This window comes from Octopus bimaculoides, chromosome 14 (assembly GCF_001194135.2).
Source record: "Octopus bimaculoides isolate UCB-OBI-ISO-001 chromosome 14, ASM119413v2, whole genome shotgun sequence".
Taxonomy (NCBI): Eukaryota; Metazoa; Mollusca; class Cephalopoda; order Octopoda; family Octopodidae; genus Octopus; species Octopus bimaculoides.
Genome location: NC_068994.1, coordinates 13,093,278 through 13,106,490, shown reverse-complemented (window position 1 = coordinate 13,106,490; position 13,213 = coordinate 13,093,278). Strand labels below are relative to the sequence as shown.

Here is a 13,213-nt window from a genome sequence, read left to right as displayed (position 1 = left end):
TGCCTGTAATTCAAAGGGTCAGCCGTGTCACGCTGAATATCCCCGAGAACTACGTTAAGGGTACACGTGTCTGTGGAGTGCTCAGCCACTTGCACGTTAATTTCACGAGCAGGCTGTTCTGTTGATCGGATCAACTGGAACCCTCGATGTCGTAAGCGACAGAGTGCCAACAACAACAATCCACCAGCCATTTTGACCCTTGAAACAGAAGTCAAAAGCATCTCTTTTAGTGGTTAGATTTTGACTTTTTCTGGATGGCACAGAATAACCCTGCCACTGCTCTTCTCATGTTCTCTACAAAACCCAGCAATACAACAAAATTGGCTCTTTTCTATTGTTTCAAATCATAAGTCATTAAGCTGAATGAAAAATCATTTGCTGGTTGCTATTTCCATCAATCTAAAAAGCACATACTTTATCCGTTTTGTTTGTTTATATCTGGTAAATGAACTTTTGCTGGCAAACATATAACACTCAGATGAAATGTGAACACAAGAACATTCACTTCGTACATTGAACTTCTCTTGTTTGGGTAGTTTTAATACAAAACTTTTTTTTTTTGGTTGACCTGAACAGAATTTACTTGTCTGTCTTCCATTCCCTTATGACATTTTGAACAGTACAAATTAATGAACTTTGTTAAATAGAAAGATGTATATGTACATTTTTGTAATAATTTATGTGAACTTGTAAATTAAAACCTGTTATACTCTTTACCGGAGTTACTGTTCTATTTCAAATGTGTACTCAGAAACTATGTGCTGTTCAGCTACTATTGAAATATTGTACCATTTAGACTGGCTGAGATTTTCTTCTGTTGGTTCATGGAAAATAAAACTTAATTTAATGTTATATATCCAAACTTGTCTTCATTTTCTACAAGATATGACCATCCTCTTCCAAACATAGAAGTGTTGTGAAGCAAGTAGCATTTTTTTACTGATTAGATTGAGCAGCAAGTTCATATTTCCTTTTCTATACTGCACTGAACTGGTGATCAACCTTTCACCAACACAGCTTCATTTGTGGTAACAGCTAAGAGATTTTCTATCTGTTTTCTAAATTAGTGCTTTCTCTTCAATGTCTCAAATGATGCCAGTTTTTTTAGTCAGTCATATGCTTAAAACTGCTTACTTCCTGCCCACTAACTCAGGGGTTTTCAAACTTTTTGACTTGCGGACCCTTTATATTTCAGGCTTTACCTTAGGGACGCTTATGAAATTTATACATAAATATTTGCTTAAAATAACATATTTTTGCATTTATTTATTTAACAGCATTTAACAAATAGGTTTATTGTCAATTAAAAGATTTCGATTAAAAAACATATATAAAATCAAATTGCCCATAAAAAGTATTTGTTGTCCACAGACCCCCTGTCTTGTCCTTGCGGACCAGTTTGAAAACCCCTGCACTAACTCACCTCACTGTTCATGCCCTTCTTGTAGGTTGACTTGTAACAGTTAAATGGAACAGTAATGATATCAAACTCATCAGTCTCAGAGGATTTGTAAAGGCCATGGTCACTAATCCACCCTTCAGAAACTGTAGATGCAAATCATAATTTTTTTTCAACAATGCAGCAGTAATTTGATAATGCAAATATTTTATAGAGATGTGGTACACTGGTAACAGATAGGTTAACTTTAAATGAATAGTTTCTTCTTTCCACTTGGTGCTATATGCAATAAGGCTTCCACTCTCTCTCTTGCCATGCTATCCTGTGATCTGTATCTAGTTCCATGTTCCCCCATCCACCAGCCTGCCTCATTTTCAACAGTTCTTCTGCTGTTCTAGAGCAGGGGTTTTCAAATTTTTTGACTTGCGGACCCCTTTATATTTCAGGCTTTACCTTAGGGACCACCCCCTTATAATAAACGTTTATGAAATTTATACATAACTATTTGCTTAAAATAACATATATTTATTTAACAGTATTTAGCAAATAGGTTTATTGTCAATTATACACACAGGATTTTTTAAATATACACTTAGTGAGAAGGATGTGCTTGCTTGCCTCTGCACAGAGCCCCTGTCGGACCACATTTTGAAAAACCCTGTTCTAGTCTTCCACACTTTCTCTTTTAGGAGCCCATGTCATGGCTGTCATTTAGTCAATGTTGGGATCTTTCCTCTGGGTGTGACCATAAGTGAATAACTGTTTGTTGTTAAATGTTAAACTTACACAGGTTGCAATAAAAGGTTTAGTGTATTCAACATTATCAATAAAATCAGAGAGGAGCGTTGGCAAACACATCTGTGCAGTTCATTGGTGGAAACACTTCCTACCTGCATCTCATTTTATAATGTAATACTCCCTCTGATTTCTCTCTTGAAGTCAATCTCATTATCACCAGCCATCATGGACAGCAGAAATGATATAGAGTGGACACTTCTTCTCCAGTGTCAGTAAGCATGTTAAATACACTCATTTTTTTTCTTTTGCTTTGTCTTTACTAATCACTTTACAGCATAAAATGAGCTTATAGAATTTAACATGAAACAACTTTGGCACTATCATGCTATTAGCTGTCAGAAGTGAAAGTGCTCTCTGCCTGCATGCCTGTCGATTCTTTGGCTACTGACAGCTAATACCATGACTGGCCGAAGCGAGCTATATGTCTGTCTGTCTATCTGTCTCTCTCTCTCTCTCTATCTATCTATCTATTACTCGAAAGTTCGCGCGTCCGGGCTAGCTAGTCGTGAGTAGAAAACACAAATTTAATATAAAAACATATTTCCTGAAATTGCAAATTATTTAAAATATAAAAATATAATTTTCAACAGAGAGAATTTATCAAAATAGAAAACAAATGAAGTTTGAAGTTTAAAAATAATAGGATCGACCACTCACGACTAGCTAGGCCGGACGCGCGAACTTTAAATATTTGATGGTTTTGCACACAAATACTGACACACGTCACGGTTATATTTCCAAAGTTCATCTTTTTATTTTCTGATGTATCAGTGTATATCTGTGTGAATCCACCAATTTTTAAAATTATATTAAATTCTGATATATGAAGAATCTTCACCATCTGAAATAGTTTTATTGAAAATATCTATTTGTTTTTGGAAAGAAAGCTGACTCGGGTGAACTTTACCAAATTTCTCTCTCTCCACCCATCGAAAATTTTTTCTTACAACAAATTCCGATAGAATTGGAACGTTTGCCATCTGAAGTATATTTGTGAAAGAAATTTCATTCAAAAATATCCGTTTTTTACTATAACTTACAAGGAAACATTCGTTGGTGGGCACTATTGTGTAGGTTTGCCTGTACATACATACATATATAAATATATATATATATATATAGAAATATAAAGAGCAAAAATACTGGAGATTCAGTAAACAACACATGGTAAAATTACGAGTTGAAGATATGTAAAGAAAGAAGAAAAATGCCTTCGTTTCACATAGTTTAATATTTTTTTATATAAATATATACATATTATGGCATAACTACAGGGTTTTACCCGCCAGACTTCAGGTTATGCCCATATTATATGGGTGTTGTAAAATCCAACCGGTTTTCGCTATTTAAATTAGCTTTTCAAGGGGCATTGTATAGTGATATCATAACGTAATTATGACATATATATAATGCATGAAGTTAACAAAAACAGGTAGTGTGTACTAATTTGCATACGCGCACTTGTAAGATCGACTACTCACGACTAGCTAGCGCGGACGCGCGACCACTTTCTTTAGTAGTACCCGTATATATGTGCGTGTAAGAGAGGTAGAGAGACAGAGAGAAGGTATGTTTTTGCTTGTTGTTTGCATGTATGTTTATGTAGAAAATGAAGTTGACTCAATGGAATAATGACAGTGGTCGAAGTTATAGACAAATTTTTTTTTATTTAACCGTTACATTTTCTTTCTCGACTGCTACCGTGCAGCCTTAATTTTTTTACTTGTCCTGTTCTCATCATTCTGGCCGCATCATAGAATAATGTCTGTTGATGCGACGATGGTGAAATAGTAAAAGACGGGAGAGATATAAAGTGAGGAGGAGATATCCTTCTCATGAGAAAAGAGTTGCATGCAAAAGAAGAAAAAAAGTTAAGAGTCTACAGCTGTGCACAGAAACTGGGTGCAAACATGCATATATGCATGTGTAAACATTGTGCTGTGCAGCAAAATGAATGGACAGTACAAAGTGACAAAACCTGGTTGGTAATAGTGTCCTGTGAAAGGTCTATGCTGAAAAGTGAGAAATGGTTAGTTCTCTTGGGTGGATAGCTGTTCTAAATGTTGCATTTACGTATGGCAACTGTTTCCCTAGTGGATCTGTGCATCGGACTGTAGTACATTGGTCTGCGATATGGAAAGTAATTGGTGTGTGTCCATTGAGTCGGTGACTTCCTGCCTTTCGTGTTGTGTAATTCTTGTTGATGCGACTGGCATGGACTGTAATTTTTTTTTCAAGAGGTCATGCGATGCTGAAGCAGTAACTTTGAAGTCGAGCTCACCAAATGTAATGGATAAGGTAACGGAGACTGCAATTCTGTAGCTCAGGAGTCAGCAATTGTGGCAGAGTTGTTGTGTTCGAATCACGTTCTAGACACATCGTTGTATCGTTGTGGTCGGTCTGACACCAGTTGTAGCCGTCTAGCCGTGTACCATGTGGTGTGTAATAAAGCTTTGCTTTGCTGGTTGTAGTCGACAGCGAGATGTGTTCTGCTGTCAGTAGAGAGAGAAAGAGTAGGTAATGCCTGATGCTGACAATAGAGAATGTGAAGGTGGCATTGTCACTTCTTGATTTCGGCCGACTGTAGAAAAAGAGGTATACCACCGTGATTGCTATTGTTTTCGTCTGGTGTCCGTGTAGATCCACTGTTCGAATTTAATCTATGTCCAAATGAAGTCACTACATATGTATAAGTTCGTTCTAACCATTTCTCTTATTTCTGTAAAATGCCCTTCTGTTTTTGAAAATTGTGGATGCAAATTCCAGAGAAGGAAGGAAATGGAAATGTTATTAATTGTGTGGTAGCAATTTGTTTTTTGTTTGTTCTTTTTTTAAATCTGGTGAAACTCTCCATGTAATGATTACCAATTAAAAACAAAACAATTTAAAAATTAAACATTAGACCAAATTTTGCTTACACGGGTTATTTCCGTGTGTAGAAGAAAGAAATACAAATTACAAAGATACAAAAGAAAATAAATAATGATAAATATAAAGTTACACAGATTCCCATGAATTTGAGGCTAAATTAAACACCAGAACACATTTTATGAACTTCATAAAACATATTTTTGAAATCAGACAAGATAATACTGTCTAATACATTTTATGAAGCTCATAAAAGTATTACTAGTGTTGTGACGTCGCCAACAAAATTCATGCAAATATGTCGAAAACAAACTATCGGACGTCCCATGCATCCTCCGATAATTTGCTTTCATTTGACTCCAAATCCCTTCCACGGTGTTTTTGCTGACTGAGGCATCGTTGGGATCGACGAAGGTGACATTGTGGTTGACAGTGAAATCGTCTGGAAGACTGTTATACGCTGCCCAGGAGTCTGTGATGATCTTAGTTCCTGGCAAAACGTGGCGAGTAATAATGGGCAACAGTGTTGCTGCACTTGTGTTTTCCACAGGAACTAAGACACTTTTCAGACTTTCCTGCTCGACCAGTCCAAGAACCCAATGCCCCTCTCGATAACTTCCACGATGATGTTTCCTGTGCATAAACTTGGATTCGAGGAGCTCTACAACGACGTCCTCTCCTCCAAGTTGCACAGGGTGGTCAAAGCACCACATGGCACAAACATCGCGAAAGTAATTGTACCATTTGACAATTGCTTCTGGGCCAATTCCAACTTCGCTCATCACAACACTCTGTTTGCATTCAATTCTGGCCCAGTAATACATCAACTCTAGGAGACGAGTCAATGGTAGATGGGAGTCCGAGAAAAACGAGTCTCGCCTGATGCTACGAAATTGCCTGCAAACAGGACACCTCCACATTTTCCCATCGGATACTGTATTGCGCGTTGCAAGGAACATCCGCTGATTACAGCATTCCATGGAATTGTGGATCAATCCCACAGACGCCAGGAATTGGTTTGTTGAATCCGCGTTACCCGTTATGGCAATTATTTCTCGCAGATTGTGATGTCTTTCAGTTATGTCATCAACGGAAAGGACAGATTCAACAATCCTATATCGTCTAGCCATAGTGGGATCGAATGGAAGAGTATATGATGTGTCTTAGGAATTGTGAGACAATGTACAGGAGAGTCTGTTGCCAGATATGTGTGTGTGTGTGTTTCTGCTTGTGAGTCTGTGTTTTTGCTTGTGTACAGGCGTGTGTGTGTGTAAAATTCTGTCTGTGCTTGTGTGTACAGGCGTGTGTGTGTGTGCAAAATGAAAATAAAATTTAAGATTCCTTTCAAAATTCTCTGCAATGAAAATTGAAGACAGAGAGAAAGATAGTAATTTCCAACCTTCTGCATCCAAGGGCTTCCTAATTCAAACTAACAAGAATTGAATGGCGGGCTTTCGGTACTAGATCCCATAACTTCCGGTCGTTGTGCGCATGCTTACTGATTAAAGGCGGTCTCTCGTTTATAGATCCCATAACTTCCGGTCGTTGTGCGCGTGCGTACTGATTAATGGCGACCTTATAGTGTTTCAAGCAAGGTGTGTTTAATTACTTTTCTGAATAACATCGGCGATTTCCGTAAAAAATATATTTATTTTTTACATATGGAGTTGGAGGAAAAGGATGTCTTTTTGAAGTCGGCGTAAAAACGAAAGAGATAGAGAGAGCGTGATGTGATCAGGAAAAATCTTTTGAAGTTGGCATGTGAGGGTGTGGCCTGTATTTCGATAATACATTTCAAAATAAATCATATAAACCAAACAAAATTAATTAAAACGTACTGATCATAAAATCGATCTGATCTGATCATAAAATCGTCAACAAACATAAAACAAAGAAACTGAGAGAAACAAAAAGTTAGCAGGAACAAAATTGTAGCACACACACACACACACACACACACTCACGAGGCTGTACTATACATAGTTTTTATGCGTTTAATGGAACACGATTGTATATTTAATGTAATTATTAAGTGAATGTCTGTGATGTTTTATGTTTATTTTTTTCCTTTCAGCCATCAAATTGACGCCGTGGCCTCCCTAGTCTCCAGGCGAACAAATGTTAATAAGTAGGACTCACAGGGCAACACAGCTCTACGTCAGGCTGTGGAGAAGAACTTATAAAGATGTAGTCAAAGTCCTGTTAAAAAAGAAAGGAAATAACATTTTACAGGTTAGCGAATATATGTATATATATATATATCTTTGTATAAAGATATGTACCCTTGTGGGCATAACTACAGGGTTTTACCCCCCAGACTTTGGGAGGTCATAACTTTCAGAAAAATGAATATTTTTTAATGAATATGCCCATTTGTGTATGTATGTTATATATGTGTGTGTTATATGTATATGATATATACATACAATTTAGTGCCCCAAATTTTGTTTCCTCATATTTTTTAAATAAAAGTTGCTCATTTCCTTGTGTAGATAATGATTATGGTAATAAATAAATATTTTTGATGAGTTGTAGATCGATACCCTTCCACCCTCAACATACACTTTTTCACTTTCTTTCCCACAATCCAGACATAATTGTTTGATACAACATTGAAAAATGTGGATTTCTATTAAATTTCATTGAAAAAACGGGTGATCTTTCGGAGATGATCTCACAAAATTGAAATTATTTGTTCGACAGTTTATATTTTTTTAATTAAAAATTTTCTTCAGCTCACGCAGACCTGTACATACATACACAAATATATACACACACATAAACGCATATATATACACAAAAATACATAAACAAATGATCAGTGAATATATAAAACACATGTATATATATATATATTTATGTATATATGTATGTGTGAGAGTGTGTATGTATGTATATAATATGCATACGTGTGTGTGTGTCTGCGGGTATAGATACATTATAAACCTCATTTATTTTTCCCCACCTTCATTCCACCTGTTTATTAATCTTTCTCTTTTTCTGACATTTTTCATTTTTGCCCCCCTCCCACCTCCAATGGACACCATCTTTAATGTCTTTATTGTGTATCTTTTTTAGGTTACTCAGCGACATATTAATGGCGGTGGGACACCTCTACATGTTGCCTCTCAGGAGGGACACACAGACATTGTTAAACTACTACAACATAATTCTGCTGATGTCAGTGTTGTGGCCGTCAATGGTTGGACGCACAGACGTTAAACTTCTACAACAGAATGACCTCTACGTCTGGCAGTTCAAAAGTAAGTCCCCAATGGATTTGGATTATCCAAATCTGTTTCTTTAATGTTTGCTTTCTTGTTTTGAGTTATTCATGTCATAATCCCACCATGGGTCGTCGTGCTTCAACTCTCTCTCTCTCACTCTAATGACACTGTAATCTAACTTCATTTATTAATCATCATAATTATTGTTGTTGTTGTTACCTGACTAGATTCTTTATTTCATCCCATCCTTCGTTACCTCAACGTTGCAGGTTCAAATCCTCCCTCTTCTTCCATTCATTCCATGTAAAACACCTCACTCCCCACCCACCCATCTTGTAATTTTCTTCTTTCCTCTGGCCCTGGACTAAATGTAAAATCATCCCCTTACTTTGATCTGTTTATGTTCCAAGTTCAAATCCTCCCAGAGTATCTATTAACAACCTGGGGTCAAAATCTGTACCAGTAATATCCAGGGGTTTATTTAATAAATTGTCCCCCCTCTTTTCTCCTCTTCCTGTGTCTGATTACTGTTGGATGGAATACCTTGTGGTATTTCTTTACCACCCTTTATGTTCAGAGTTCTGATCCTGCTAAGGTCACTTTGTCCTTCCATCTTTGCTAGGCTGATAAAATACAATACCAGTCATGTATTGGGGTCCTTATAATCCACATTAACACTTCTCCCCATCCTAAATCTTATGTCTATATAACACTTGTTCATTGTTCCCCTCAGACCGTAACAGCATCTTTTTGGCCTTACATCCTTTGAATCCAGCTTCTAATAACCTTCTTCTCAATGTGTGAGTTGATATGTCTTTGTTTGTTGCCAACCAAAACTCAACAGCTATGTCAAAAGAGGTGTTTTTCCTATCCACCAGTGATGTCCTCTTCAGCAACCTGTCTTCCCTTGTGGTTGTACACGTTTTGCGACCTCGTCCTTTACAATTTTTGAAAGAATTTCTCTCATTGTACCTTTTGATGGAAATCTTTTCTCAAGCATTTTCAATTATCTTACAATTTCTACTTGAGAGAATCCTTCACTTGATAATGCAATGATTTGAGACATTTAAGCTTCAGGAATCTATTTCTTTGGAGACATTTTTAACAAATATTAACGACTAATAAGTTATCAATAAGATATTCAATGGAAAAATAGGAAATAACATTAGTGTTACACAATGAGTGACAGAAACTTGACCCAGCCATTTTCACCAACACTAATTAGATGTAATTTATAAAACATTGTAGAGGCATTTTCAATTAGTTGATCTCAATTATCATTAGTGACAAATGTGGTAGAGTAGTTGTGGGGGAGGGAGTAGTTTTACATATATTCCTTGTAATGTTGTTTTTGTATTAACTACAACATCAGAAAGACAGTTTGTGTCTGTCAACCTTTGTACAGAGGTATAAATTGTGTGTCCTCAAATTTGTTCGTAACTGGGTTTTCACCCCCATTGCAATTTTAAAAAAGGTAAAATCGGACAGAGCTTATGATATGACCTGATATTTAACTAACATTCTTAGAAACAGAGAACAAAAACTTCTACCATCTGTTTACCATAAATTCTTGCAAGTGTAATTTTCAATTGATTTTTCTTTAAAATCTTCACCATTTTCACCTTGCTTTTCCACCGCTTTGTTATTTTTAATTAACATTCTTAGAAACAGAGAACAATGCCTTTTATTTTTTTATGTTTCTTAACTATTTCGCATTCCTCTATTGACATAGTTTATTTGTTATATTTATGACAACCTACAGTACACATCTTTTATGTAATCGTTAATGATTTTGAAATTATTTCTTATTGTTTTATGTTTTGCAGGGAGGAATTTAGAAATCAAAAATGTCCAACTGGAAAATATCAAGTGTGACAACACTTAAAACATTTAAGAACAGAGCTTCCAGATGCTGTACACATGGTACACAAGTTCTGATCAAGAGAGACAAACACTGAAAACACTCAGAGAAGCTCTTGATCAAATGCCTTCCAGCCAGGACCCTCCTGTCTTTATGTAGGGAACCCAGAATCACATTGTCCAATGTGTTCTTCTATAAGGTGATAATTGAATCAAAGAGGATTTGGCTACTAATTCTAGCAAATCTATCTACCACATAAGAGATTCCATTCCTGAATTGGTTCCTTCTTAGAAATTAACTTTTGAAATAAAGATAAACTTTGAAATGTTCATTTGTTGTTGCTGTGTATCTAAGCTCCTCCCCAAACGCCTTCCATTGTTGTAGAGACAGTTTTCATATCCTCTCATATATTGATAGTTATCTACCTTCATTTATAGCTGAAAAGGAAATGTCTGGTATATAAATATTGATGTTTTTTCTCTTTATATATCATATAGAGATAGTTTTTCTATGTAATACATGATGTACCTATGGGTATTTCACTTTGTCCGGTTGTGGTTTTTTAAGACAGGCCCCTTCTAATGTGGGGGTGTTTGAATAAAACTCAGGGTTGGGAGTGCAATTAAGAATTATCTCTATTTTATATTCTAGCTTTAGGATCATTGTTAGTTACTAATTACTGCAGTTTGTTTTTTTTTCCAGCAAAAAATAAAACTTTTATGATTGCATATATAAAAAATAAATCCATGAATTTCAAATTTATTAATAGCTGTGTTGATAAATCCTTTCCTATTAAAATAATGATAGATTTGTGATTTTAATTTCAATGTGATTGTGGAAAAGACACAGTGACTCTCACCTTCCAGATAACTTGTTATTAGATCCGTTCATGATAGGAGAGAACAAAACTGGTTGAGCTGAAATTAAATACAAAAATATTTCAATTACATCAAATTTATTTCAGAAATTGAGCAACAATTACTATGAAAATTTATGAAATTCAAACAAATTATTTTGTATCAAAGTTTGTATAGAATTATTTAAAATAAATTACTGACGTATCTTACTAATTTTTAGCTCTAAAACGGGGGAGTGAAATTATATCAACATATCATCATCATCATCATCGCTTAACGTCCGCTTTCCATGCTGGCATGGGTTGGACAGTTCGACTGGGGACTAGTGAGCCAGATGGCTGCACCAGGCTCCAATCTGATCTGGCAGAGTTTCTACAGCTGGATGCCCTTCCTAATGTCAACCATTCCGAGAATGTAGTGGGTGCTTTTACATGCCACCAGCCCGAGGGCCAGTCAGGTGGTACTGGCAATGGCCACGCTCAAAAGGTGTTTTCCACGTACCACCGACAAGTGCCAGTAAGGTGACGCTGGTAATGATCACGCTTCAATGGTGCTTTTTATGTGCCACCGGCACGGAGGCCATGCAGCAGCCCTGGCCATGATCACGCTCGGATGAGAGGCCCTTTGTCACCAGCAGAGGTAGGAACTCTCCGAACTTTGCCCAGGCTATTCTTATTCTAGCAGCTATACTTTCAGCGCACCTTCCCCCGCTACTGACTTGGTCACCTAGCTAATGGAAGCAATCAACTACTAGTTTTTCTCCCTGGAATGTGGCAGAAGTTGTTCTCTGCACATTTTCAGTGTTTATTGCTCCTGAGCATCTGCCACATACAAAAACTATCTTCCCAGTTAGCCTTCCTTTGATATTGCTGCTCCTCTTATGTGTCCATAACTTACACTGGGTACATCTTATGGAGTTTCTACCTTCGCCTTTTCTACAGATCGAGCAGGGCCATCTACCTGAAGAGGTTTGTGGTCTGTCTGCTTTCCTACTTATTAGGACTTTGGTTTTAGCTATGTTGACTCTAAGGCCCTTCGATTCTAATCCCTACTTCCATCAAACTTATTACATAATTATACATAAATGTATTCACACAGGAGAGAAACCATATCAGTATGAAATCAATGGTGAATCTTCCTGCCAAACATATTACATAACTATACATAAATGTATTCACACAGGAGAGAGACCATATCAGTGTGATATATGTAGTAAAAGCCATTCTCTCCAAGAATTCACTATAAATAAACATATTCAGAGAAATAACAGAATCAATGTCAAAATTGAAATTGCTAAATAAAGTCCTTCATATTTGTTAATCAAATTGTTTTTTTCTCTTTGGTAGAACAAGTAATTTTATGAATATAAATAATTTCCTATGAGCAAGGCTATGTGGTTTAGAAGTTTGCATTGTAACCACGTGGTTGCTGGTTCAATCCTGCTGTGCAGCATGTTGGGCAAATGTCATTTCCTATGGTCTTGGGTTGATCTGTACTTTGTAAGTAAAACTGAATAGATGGAAACTGTACCGAAGATAATTGCCAGGTAGCTACTATTACACCTTTCCCATGACTTACAACCGAGTTCCATTCTGACTGACAGGTCGTATGTCGAATTAATATTTTTCAACACTATTTTCATTCAAACGCAACTGATGCTTGAAAGTGAGTGAGGGAGAGACAGTGGTGTATTGTTGGGCAAGGGGACTATTTCGAAGGAGATGATGTTAAAACTTATTAAACTTAATTAGTCCAGGAACTTTTTGATACCACATCGTATCTGTACGTATATCATCACCAATACTATCATCAGTGGAGGCGCAATGGCCCAGTGATTAGGGCAGCGGACTCGCGGTTTCGATACCTAGACCGGGCGTTGAGTGTTTATTGAACAAAAACACCTAAAAGCTCCATGAGGCTCCGGCAGGGGATGGTGGCGAACCCTGCTGTACTCTTTCACCCCAACTTTCTCTCGCTCTTACTGCCTGTTTCTGTTGTGCCTGTAATTCAAAGGGGCCAGCCTTGTCACACTGTGTCACGCTGAATATCCCTGAGAACTACGTTAAGGGTACACGTGTCTGTGGAGTGCTCAGCCACTTGCACGTTAATTTCACGAGCAGGCTGTTCCGTTGATCGGATCAATTGGAACCCTCGACTTCATAAGCGACGAAGTGCCAACAACAACCACTATCATCATTTAACG

At 36.9% G+C, this 13,213-nt stretch overlaps 1 protein-coding gene and 1 long non-coding RNA gene across 7 annotated transcripts in view; one reads left to right on the top strand and one right to left on the bottom strand.

Moving 5' to 3' along the window:
- Positions 1-10,482, top strand: part of LOC106877576 (uncharacterized) — a 16,427-nt gene extending 5,945 nt beyond the window's left edge. For 2 of the 6 annotated variants that reach the window (XR_008265462.1, XR_008265464.1), the window contains 3 exons: positions 7,140-7,297; positions 8,144-8,328; positions 10,119-10,482. This is a non-coding gene — a long non-coding RNA (uncharacterized LOC106877576). The other 4 variants (XR_001410394.2, XR_001410392.2, XR_001410393.2 and 1 more) reach the window with 4 other exon arrangements.
- On the bottom strand, positions 3,845-6,552 carry LOC106877575 (uncharacterized). The gene has a single exon (XM_014926514.2). The coding sequence runs from the start codon at positions 6,193-6,195 to the stop codon at positions 5,275-5,277; it is 921 nt and encodes a 306-aa protein (XP_014782000.1). The 5' UTR covers positions 6,196-6,552; the 3' UTR covers positions 3,845-5,274.
- Positions 10,483-13,213: the final 2,731 nt, after the last annotated feature.